The sequence below is a fragment of the Thermothelomyces heterothallicus genome, assembly GCF_042370625.1.
Source record: "Thermothelomyces heterothallicus CBS 202.75 unplaced genomic scaffold P884_scaffold_7, whole genome shotgun sequence".
NCBI classification, from domain to species: domain Eukaryota; kingdom Fungi; phylum Ascomycota; class Sordariomycetes; order Sordariales; family Chaetomiaceae; genus Thermothelomyces; species Thermothelomyces heterothallicus.
Window position 1 is genome coordinate 767,237 of NW_027192568.1, and position 10,756 is coordinate 777,992.

The 10,756-nt window shown below is 60.2% G+C and overlaps 3 protein-coding genes across 3 annotated transcripts in view; 1 reads left to right on the forward strand and 2 right to left on the reverse strand.

The window, feature by feature from the left end:
• P884DRAFT_197033 (glycoside hydrolase superfamily) lies at nucleotides 1–1,773 on the reverse strand (the record flags this gene model as incomplete). The annotated part of the gene is made up of 3 exons (XM_069438029.1): nucleotides 1–960; nucleotides 997–1,493; nucleotides 1,602–1,773. The coding sequence occupies 3 exons, from the start codon at nucleotides 1,771–1,773 to the stop codon at nucleotides 1–3; spliced, it is 1,629 nt and encodes a 542-aa protein (XP_069298876.1).
• Nucleotides 1,774–4,366: 2,593 nt separating this feature from the next.
• Nucleotides 4,367–7,942, forward strand: P884DRAFT_257929 (uncharacterized protein). Its single transcript, XM_069441198.1, has one exon. The coding sequence runs from the start codon at nucleotides 4,445–4,447 to the stop codon at nucleotides 7,682–7,684; it is 3,240 nt and encodes a 1,079-aa protein (XP_069298877.1). The 5' UTR covers nucleotides 4,367–4,444; the 3' UTR covers nucleotides 7,685–7,942.
• Nucleotides 7,943–7,944: 2 nt separating this feature from the next.
• Nucleotides 7,945–10,756, reverse strand: part of P884DRAFT_328730 (exocyst complex component Sec10-like protein) — a 3,280-nt gene continuing 468 nt past the window's right edge. The window contains exon 2 of the mRNA XM_069445603.1: nucleotides 7,945–10,680. Coding sequence (XP_069298878.1) covers nucleotides 8,300–10,680 — 2,381 coding nt within the window. The 3' untranslated portion in view covers nucleotides 7,945–8,299. The remainder of the gene's footprint in view (nucleotides 10,681–10,756) is intronic.

Here is a 10,756-nt window from a genome sequence, read left to right on the forward strand (position 1 = left end):
TTAAACGCCGAAGACGTTGGCGCAGCCCCAGTGCTGCTCGCAGTTGCACTCGCCGGGCTGCTTCCACGGGTCGTTGCGGAAGGAGAAGAAGACGGCCTTGTTGCCGAGCTCCTGCTCGATGGAGTGGATGGCGGTGGCCTGCTCAGTCTCGCCGGCGCAGGCGACGCCGTTGCAGTTGCCCGCCGAGGGCCAGCCGGTCTCCATGACGTAGCCGGGCTTGCCGCAGACCTTCTCGACTATGGCCAGCTGGCCGGCGACGAACTTGCCGGCATCGGCGGGCTCGGTGTCGGCGTTGAAGTAGGCGTGGGCGTTGGTGGCGGTGACGTCGATGGCGTTGCAGATGGCCGAGACGTCGTTATTAGTCCAGGCGGCGACGACGTCGGTGGTGGTGAAGGGGCCGTTATAACCGACCGAGCCGAGCTCCGACTTGACGCGGCTGATGAGGCTGGCGAGCTCGGAGACGGAGCAGAAGCCGTTGAAGAGGGCCTCGTTGCCGACGACGCACAGGTCGACGAGATCCCACTGCTTCCACTCCTTGAGGGCGCTGATCTGGTCGGCGACGTCGGGGCTGTTGTTGTCGCAGCCGACCTTGCCGATGAAGATGCCGACAATCAGGCGGAGGCCGTGGGCGCGAGCAGCGGCACCAACGTTGGGCAGGGTGTCGCAGTCGGTCGAGTAGACACGGAGGGCCTTGAAACCCGCCTTGGCAATGGCGGCGACATCGTCCATCACCTCGGAGGCGCTCTTGCAGCCGCCCTCAGCAGTCTCGGCGTACGGGGTGTAGGTCATGGCCCACCGCTTGCCGTTGTTGTCGGGATTAGGGCCCTTGGACGGAGACGAAGGGGACGAAGACGGGGACGGGGCCGCCTTGGACGACGACGACGACGAGGACGAGGGAGGGGCGGGGGCCGGCTCGGCGGGTTCCGAAGTGGGAGCCGGGGCCGAAGTTGGCTCGGCGGGCTCCGAAGTGGGAGCCGGGGCCGAAGTGGGCTCGACGGGGGTGACCGAAGTGAAGGGGCAGGTGACGATCACGCTGGTCTCGGTGACGGTGGTGACGAGCTCCGGGGCGGTGTAGGTACCCGGGCAGTACGTCTCGACGACGGGCACGACTACGGTGGTGACGCTGGGGACGACGGTGGTGATGGGGGCAATGGTGTAGGTACCGGCCGACGGGCAGACGTAGGTGGTGGTCTTGATGACGCTGGTAACGACGCCATTCTGGGTCTCGGTGGTGGCCACGGGGCAGACGACGGTGGTGGCCGTCTCGACGACGGTGGTGACGCCGCCGAGGGTGTGAGTGCCGCTCGGGACCTCGGTCGAAGACGCGCCGCAGACGGTGGTCGTCTCGGTCAGGACGACGGTCGTCGCGGGGAAGGTGTAGGTGCCGGGAGTCGGGCAGGTCTGCTGGATCGGCGTCGGGACGAGGATGGGCCCGCTCGTCGTGGTGGGCTCGGGAGCGGCCGTGGTGGTGGGTGTCGGCGCCGGCGGGAGAACTGCATCATGATACCCTTTCTGTTAGCCTCTGGTGTTGCTTGCCGTGCTGCCCAATCTTGTTTCGCTCGGCCGGGTTGGGGGGCCGCCTTCGGGGGAGTGCAACGTACGGGTCGGTTCACCGGTGATGGTGGAGTAGATGGTGGTGCAGCCCGGAGTGCACACTTCACCGGTGTCGCCCCTCTTAAATAGGGCGTGCGCATGGCGGTGCCCGTGAACCCGGGCCGCGCTCGCGCCATTGGCGAGAACCGCCGCAGCGGCGGCCATCACAGCTGCCTTCATCTTGGGAGATGAGTGATTCAGAGACCGTATCGAGTCGCCTTTGTTGTCTTTGTTTTTGTTTCTGTTCCTGTTCCTTCTGCCACGCTTGGCTGCGTGGTGTTTTTTGCGGTCTGGAGAAACGAGTGCCCGCTAAAGGAGTGAAGCGGTGGTGCGGAAAGAAAGGGAACGAGCGAACGAACGACGAAAGCGCGGATGGATGCTTTCGGCCTGACTATATCACCAATTGGCAATCTCGGGGGGAAAAGGGGAAGCCAGGAACAAAATTCGCGGGAATGGGGTGGAGAGCGGTAATTAGTGCCAAGTACGAGCGCAGACGCCAGGGTAGCCTGGCTTGGCACCTAGAACGATGCGCCCTCACCATGCCAGGGTCTGTCCAATCAGACGCTGGGCCAGCTCCAACGCTGGCGGTGAGCCGGGGCTGCTGAGTGGAGCGCTCATTACTGCCTACTGCGTACACTACGGATTACAGACCAGGCCTGTAGTAGGTTGCCCAGGGGTCTCTTCCTGCTTTTTAACCACGAAAGACACACACACACGCACACACGCACACACACATACATACAAACCGGTCAACTTGCTCCAGAGAGCAAGCCAGGCTTGACTACATAATGCAAGGGGCGAATCCCATTTTCAAAGCTGGCATTACCTACACTCTTGGTGCGCGTCACTATGTAAGTTCCCCGGCACAATAAATACTCGGTGTATGGACTGCACAGACGGCGACGTGTATAAGAGTTGTACCATGTGCATATGTCGGGCGATGCAGTGTTCGTTAGCTTTCTGTTTTGTGCAGCGTTCTTCCCTCCTTTGCACCGCAAGCGTCCGTTGGTACCTGCATTTCCGATGATTCTGGGAATGCGGTGCCCTTGCGCTAGCGTCACCTCCGGACTGCCGTCGTCCAATGCGGCACGATTGGCCAATTGGAAATGACGGGAGATGACTGCCCATTGTTAATTAGAGGAAAAGCCCGAAGGGTACTTTCCGAGCTGGTGCACAGTACACACAGTACGTACATACACGGGTGTCAGGAGTTGTCTCGATAGAGAAGAGGAGACGCTGTCACAGTTCCCCGCGCGTTGTTCATGCCGCCAATTCGTTAGTTATTAGCGCGCATGGTCGGAAACAGCAAAAAGAAGGGTGAGGACGGTGAATGGTTGCGATGCTGTGAGAATAAAATAAGCGACATTAGTTGGGACAGCTGCTGGGCTACGCTAACTCCACCCCTTGGAAGCCCAAGCCACCACCACACCGCATTTATTCAGGCCGTTTGTTTCAGGGTGTCGTTTTCTCGAATTCTTCGTCAGCGCCGAGATTCCCTAGTGTACATGTACATCCGTACTTGTACTCTTGCGCGTATGCATATCCGTACATACGGGTTAACATAATCATCTTCCCAACAGCGCGCCTCACGCATATATGGCAGATGCTGTTTTGGAATTCATCTTCGACTGCGCCTACTGCCCGCTTTACCTTGGTGACAAGGCCGACCAAAAGTTCTAGCAAGCTTGGTAGTTTAATTATCCAACTCGCACCGGTGCAACATACTACGTACACTAGAACCGCAGTGCCTTGGCTGGAGCTCAACTGGGCGAGGAGTCTGGTGGACCCTCATACCATGTAACTAGTTGAACTGGGCACGCTTGCCTGTGGGTCGCGGTCAGGGGACCGTGCAACTTTGGGCTAGCCAGACCATGGACTCTGGGCGGCAAATTGACACGAGGGAAACGCTAGTAGATCGCTAATCATCATCCGAATCGGCAATTGCGCCTCCTCTTGCCCCCGATGCCCGGATCTATTTATTGTGTAGTGTAGAGGTGAATCGAGGCCGCGTAGATCATTGAGGAGGATGAGAGCCCCTTTCTGGATACGATGGATGCTCCGGCTGGACGATTGGAAGCGCAAATGCGGAGAAAAACCCGAACACCAGATTCCAGGCCCTGCCAAGGTTTGCCAATTGATTACACTTGTGCGAAATACTATATACTGTGTATATTGGTAATAAGGCCGAGAACCGTGGCGGAGAAGGAGGAGTGAAAATGAAATTGGCTTTCAGCGGTGAGTGTCGAGATGGATGTCATACGTTGGGATGCAAAGCAGTTTGCGCTGTAATTACTACGTACACATATCTAGGGAGCCAATCCGTAACTCTCTGTATGCACACGGTAATCGTCGTAGTAATAGCAGGGCCTCGAGCTGACGAAAAGCAGACTTGCCGAATTGGCACGCAAGTGTAGCGTGATGTGTGCGCTGTGTATTCTTCCCAAATCATACTAACAAACTTGAAGGAGCTATGAGGTGATCCGTACAAATTACATATAGATGGGATACATGCGTAGTTGTGGTGCACTGAAGGTACGCTGGGGTGTAAGTAAACAGTAGCCAATCTCCGTACGGAATACTCAGAGTAGACATGATCCGTGATATGGGAGCGAACTGAATCAAGGGTTAGGGGTCCATCACCTGCCGTTGAACCACTGGTTGGCACCTGGGCTTCACCTGACAGCGCGTTATAGCGGGGCGATTCTGGGTGGGCTGCGGCGCGCATCATGGAGATTTTTTTGTGGCATTTTTTAATGAATGCGTGTACGGATTACTCCGTACGGAGTACCACCTATTATTAACTAGCGGCGCATTGTCTGGTCTGCACGACCTCGTCCCCCGGAACGTCAAGATGATGCGGCGCAGCAGCCAGAGTTATTATGTCTGCTGGAGGTGTCTGCTCCCAAGGCGTTTGACGCCTGCCTCCGCGAGCGCGACCACGACCGCGACCGCGACCGCGACCGCGGCCTTCTCAACACTGGCAGCAACAGCAGCGCCCCGAAAAAATCCGGTGCTGCTCCGGGCCCTCGCCCGCCATGGCCGTCTCCAGCTCCGTTTCGTGTCCACCGAGATCCCGACATCCCGTACGGCTTCCGACCCGGCCGCCGATCTGACCGCCGATCTGACCGCCGACCTGAAGTCCGACTGGGTGCATCAGCCCAGAACCCTACGCTCGCCTTCCCAACAGAGCCGCATCCGCCAGCAGCTCGGGATATGGGAAGCTCAGAACCCGGGTCGCCCCCCCGCCGTTCTCATCGACGAACCCGTCGCCGGCACCGTCGGCAACACCTACACCAAGAGCCGGGGCGATCTGACCTTCAGCCTGGATGTCGCTGCCCAGGACGACGACTCCACGCGGCCGCACTTTGATGGCGTCGACATAGTCGATCTGGGCCAGACCGGTTCGGTGCTCCAGGCCGGCGACCTCGTCGAAGTCAGCTCGAGCTCGTGGAAGATCCGTCTCTTGGCCATCTGCCTGGGCAACTTCAACGGCCATTTCCACTTCTACACCAACACCGGCAAGTGGTTCACGAGCAGGGCTATCCGCACCGGCTTTGTCGTCAAAAAGTTTGTCGAGGACCCCGCCGAGCTTCGCGCCGTCGTCGATGCAATCCCCTCGCTGTCTCCCTCCAGTGCCGAGCTCAACGAGCTGCAGGACCTCAACATCGGGCCCTCCCGCGACCTTGCCGCCTCTCTGATCCGCAAGATGCACACCTTCCAAGCCGCCTCCCGCCTCATCCACCAGACCTACGTGGAAAGGCTGAGCCGCGCTCAGACGCAATTCGGGAAGCGAGAAAGGTTGCTCAGCCTGCGCGAGATCGCCGACGCTCTGCTTCCCGCCAGCCTCAAGCGGAACAAAGGCGCCTTCCCTCCAGAGGCCTTGTACGCTGTCTACTCCGTCGTCGAGGCCGAGGACGTCGCTTTCAGCGCCCTGGACCGGGGCGCCCGCCATCACGAGTCCTACATGTTCGCCCTCCGCTCGGCCGAGGTGCAGGGAAACGTCGCCCATGTCGAGAAGCTGGTCCGTGACTACTACGAGCTCAGCAGCGGCCGGAGCAAGGCCAGCAAGCGCCACCCCGCATCCTCGCCCACGTTGACCGGCTTCCTCGAGCAAGCGCGGGACCTGATAGACCAGGCCCGGAAGGACCGTGACTGGTCACCGCACGGCATGATAGGTCCTTCCAAGGGGCGCCGTTCCGGGCCTGCCGCCCTCAACATCCCCGCGTGGTCCGAGACCAGTCTCTCCGTGATCAAGTTCATAGAGCACTGGGCTGCAGCAGGCGGCTTCCGCCCCGGCTCGCGTTGCCACTGGATCGGTGCCTCCATCTTGCGCGCCCTCCAACGCTACGACGATGCGATTCTCGACAGCACCACCGGCTGGACCTTTTTACAGGAGATAGGCTGGATCCCCCCGTGGGACGTCAGCGCCCGCCATGCTCTGCGCCTCCCGGAGCAGCAGCTTGACCGGCACGCCGGGCTTCTGCCGGCCCCGGCCTCCGAAGCTGCGGCTGCCGAGCTTGGCCCTGATCAGCTTGCCGATCTCCGGCAGGACTTCGCTCGCTCGACCGCTTACTGCATAGACTCGGCCGACACCCTCGACGTGGACGATGGGATCTCGCTCGAGCCCGCCGGTAACGGCGAGTATTGGATCCACATTCACGTCGCCGATCCGGCTTCCCGCATCGCGCCCGACAGCGAGCTTGCTAAGCAAGGAGCCCTGAGAGCGCAGACCAACTATCTTGCCGGCTTCTACCAGCGCATGTTCGACCGCGACGACGTCCGGGATACCTTCTCCTTGGGCCCCGGCCGACCGACCCTTACCTTCAGCGCTCGGGTCGACGAGACGGGTCGTCTGCTCGACAGCAAGGTGACGCCCGGCATCCTTCGGGATGTCGTCTACATCACTCCGGAAGACGTGTCTGCCGTCGTGGGTGATGCTGATCCCTCGGCGGTGCCACCCCAAGTCTTCGAAGTCGGGACGCGCCCTACAGGAGACGGTCGCTCCGTGAGGAGCATGACCACTCCTGACGGCCTGTCGATGGCGCAGAGGAACGAACTCGTGACGCTATCGAAGCTTGCCGCGGCCATCCAGCGCGTCCGTCTCGACAACGGGGCTACCCCCGTCTACCTGCCCAAGCCCAAGGCCGAGGTCTCGCTAGACGGGGTCTCGCCGGGAGGAACCAACGGTGGCTCTGCCTTCTACGCCGGCGACCCATACATCCGCGTCGCATACGCCACTCAAGGCAGCCCTCTCGTCAGCAGCCTGATGCAGCTGGCCGGCGAGGTCGGCGCTCGCTGGTGCTACGAGCGAGACATTCCCATTCCCTACCGCGTGCAGCTGCTGGCCGGCCAGAACGCGGAGGCGTTACGGGCCTTCAACCGCGACGTCTTCTACCCCCAGCTGCTGGCCGGCAAGAACCCGTCGGCCGAAGACTGGCACACCCTCCGCAGCCTCGTCGGAGGCTACGACGTCTCGACCACCCCGGCGCCCAACCTGTCCATGGGCCTGGACCTGTACACCAAGGTGACCTCCCCGCTCCGCCGCTACCTCGACCTGCTCGTGCACTGGCAGATCGAGGCGGCCCTCCTGGAAGAGCACCGCCGCGGCAAGTCCCTGGCCGTCAGGAAGTTCTCAAGCAGCAGCAACGACGCGGCCGGCACCGCCGCGGCTGCTCAGCAAGGAAAAGCGGCAAAGAAGGAGTCGCGCGGCTTCCTGCCCTTCTCCAAGAAGGACCTCGAGGACACCGTCCTCCCCCGCCAGCGCATCCGCGAGCGCCACGGCAAGCTGCTCGACAACGTCGACGGCAACAGCCAGTGGATCCTGCAGGCGCTGGTGCGCGCCTGGCGCTTCGGCGAGGGCTCGTCGCCGCTGCCCCGGACGTTCCGCTTCGCCGCCTCGGACGTCGTCGGCGGCCGCCTGGTCAAGGGCCGGATCGACTGGTTCGACCAGCCCGCCACCGTCGAGCTCGGAGACATGAACGGCGTCGAGAGGATCGCGAACGTGAAACCCGGCGACGTGTTCGAGGTGGAATTGTCAAACGTGAATGTGCATACCAACCAGATTTTTGTGAGGCTCCTTAAGAAGGTCTAGAGAGAGAGAGAGAGAGAGAGAGAGAGAGAGGCACGGTCGGTGCGACGGCGGGAGGAACCGTGGCCGGGGACCATTTACCCAACATCTCTCTTTCATCCCACCTTGCCCTGTCCTCGGAAGGTTATATATGAGTTGTGGATTGTACGATGTTTAGAAGAATCGGGAAAAATGTGGTGTGGTTGGAAGTCGAGGTCAGGGCAGGTTTGTATGACTATACCTAGATTTGATGGCCCGAGGGGATCTGTAAGATAGATGAGGGTATTTATATATATATATATATATGTATGCAACGTAATGACTACTAACGATGAGGCCCAGAAGAAAGGGGAAACAGCACCAAAGTCCACAACTTGCGGTCTCCAGAAACTGACGTGTGTGTGTGTGAGTGTGTGTGTGTGTGTGTGAGTGTGTGTGTGTGTGTGTGTGTGTGTGTGTGGGATACCTTGGGTCAACCGAGCCCAATTGATATCATTCAAGGTTCAACACCTCCCAAACCCAAAAGGACGAACAATGCCGATAACGCGTACAGCTAGTGTACATACATACTAAAAAAAAGACGGCAGCACGTTATCGAGGGAGCCGTCAAAAGCAAACTCTGTTGCTCACATTCCCAAATCACAATCCGCTCAAGACGCCCTGCACCCCAACACTCGACGCATCCTCCCGCTTCTGCACGAAAGCCTTGAAGTCGGCCTTGCCCAGCTTCTTGCCGCTTCCGGAAGCGCCCGCGCCCGCCGAGCCGGACGCCAAGTTCCGCGACCGTTCCCTGAGGGCCTCGGGTCCGATGATGAACAGATATCCCACCTCGGTCAGCAGCTCGAGGCTCTGCTCCACCTCCTTGGTGAGCGGCCACTCCTTCACCGTCGACACGTACTTGGCAATGTCCTTGGTCACCATCAGGCCGCCCGTGGCGTTGACGTGGAACTTTTTGAAGTGCTCAAACAGCAGCCGGTGCACGGCCAGCGCGAGCTCGGACGAGAACACCTCGAGGTTGCGGCCATCGATCGCCTGGCGGACGCAGGCGGCTACCTTGGAGAGGAAGGTGCATATGGCTTGGCAGGTCGGGGTCTGCAGGGAGTCGACTAGCCCCTCGAGGTCGTTGTCTTTGGGGCGGAAGTCGACCTTTTTCTGCTGTGACAGGAGCTTGACTACCCAGTTGATGGCGACGTCTAGTGTGGACTTGATGACCGCATTCACTTTGCGCTCCGTGTTCTCAATGGCCACCTTGGACTGAGCTTCCATGCTGCGGCGGACGGTGGTGTTGGATTCGGCAAGGCGGATAAGGACGGTGTTGATGAAGCGGGACATCAGGTTGGTGATGGTGACGGCCGGACGGAGGTTGGGGAGGTAGGAAAGGTCGGGCTCGGTCTTGGAGTTCTCCTGCGACGTGGCCTGGTCAAGGGCCGCATCGAGGGCGGTCTCGACGTAGACTTGGCCCATGGTGGTCAGGAGCAAGTTGAGGAGGATGTTGACGTCCTTGGGCGTCTCGCTCGAGGAGCCCATCTCAAGAGTGCGCCGGACGCTCTCGGCGAGCCAGCCGATCATTCGCTTTGCGTTGGCGACGCTGAGGACGCCATCCTCCTCCGACACCTCGATATCGTTCTTGTTGCTGCTGCTGTCTTGAACGCCGGCGACACGAAGCATGGTCCGTTTCTGCGTTGGCGTGAGATCTGAGGATTCCAAGCGCTCCATGTAGGCGTCCTTGGCCGAGGCGATGAGCTGTGTGCCCTGTTGTGCGATGGCAGCCATGAACCCCGTCGGCGCCTTCTTCCGCCTCGAGTGGTAGATGGTGAACTTGAAGAGCAGGGAATTGTACATTTCTTCCAGGCTCCGCTTCTCGCGCTCAATATACGAGTTGCCAACCAGATACGGCACGAACAACTCCTCGAGTTGCTGGTCCAGTGTCTGTGAGATCTGGGCCGAACACGGCTCCGGGTGCTCGGTCAGACCATGGGTCTTCAGGTCCTCGACCAAAGCGCTGATGTAGGCGCGGGATGAATGTAACGAGCGCAGGAAGGCCAGGCTGGAGATGGTAGTCGCCTTGTCCAGGACCATTTCCAGCCTCTGCTGGATGGACTGCTGGAAGACGCGCTGTATGAATTTGATCAGGACGGTTTCGTAGTAGGGGAACGCCCTCTTGATGATGAACGACTCTTCCTGCATCACGATCCTGACCTCATCCACCAGCGACTGGAGGCTTGGCTCAACACCGGGCGGTTCCGAGTCGGGATCTGCAAGCTGATCCCACGTCTCCCCGTCCATGGTCACCTCGTCCGTGATCAGTTGGTCTCGGTCGATGAAGAATTGATGCTGGTTGACGAAGGCCGCGATGACGCTGGCGCCGCCGTTGAAGTCGTAGAGCACCCTTGCGCAGTCCATCATGTCGTCAAAGTTCTGCCGGCGGTAACTGTTGTTGAACTGCTTGAGCAGGTCCTGCTCTAGCAGCTCCGAGAACTTTTCGAGCGCCTCCCTCGTGTTGTGTCGCCGGTTCGTGCCTGTGACGCCGTTGGTGATGCCGTTTCCCCGGAAGCCGTTGGTAGTCGCCTGCCCCCAGGACGCCGGATCGAGGCGCTGGCTGATGCGCATCAGCTGGCGGGCAATGACGGCGCACCGCACCTTGTTCTCGGCGCCACCCTGGCGCTGTATCTCCTCGAGGGAGGTCAGCTGGCCCGTTTCGGTCACCTCCATCCAACATTGGATCAGGAAGTTAGCGTCCTGCGCCTTCCTCCGTTTCCGATCGAGCTCCTCGAGCTTCTCGCCAATCTGCACGGCAATGTTTCCGCCTCCGTCAGCGCGGGTGTTTCCATTGGCGGTAGGCCCGGGGTTGTTGAGAGTCAAGTCGAGAGCCTCGAACTGGGCCATGGACTGGTCGAGCTTGCGGCCGAGGGTCTCGAGAGTCTGGTCATGTTGAATCTCGGCGCGGCGGACCTGCGACAGGAGCTCCGACTCTTTCTCTTGCAGCTCTTCTGAAAGGACGCTCAGCCGACTCAGAGCACCTAGAGGGAGGGTACCAATGTTAGCTGGCCGAAGCCGGGAACAACCAGCGCGAGCGGGCGTTTGCTTTTTTTTTTT

Excerpts from the sequence above, each read along its gene's own strand:
- P884DRAFT_257929 (XM_069441198.1), top strand. The coding sequence starts at position 4,445 with ATGATGCGGCGCAGCAGCCAGAGTTATTATGTCTGCTGGAGGTGTCTG.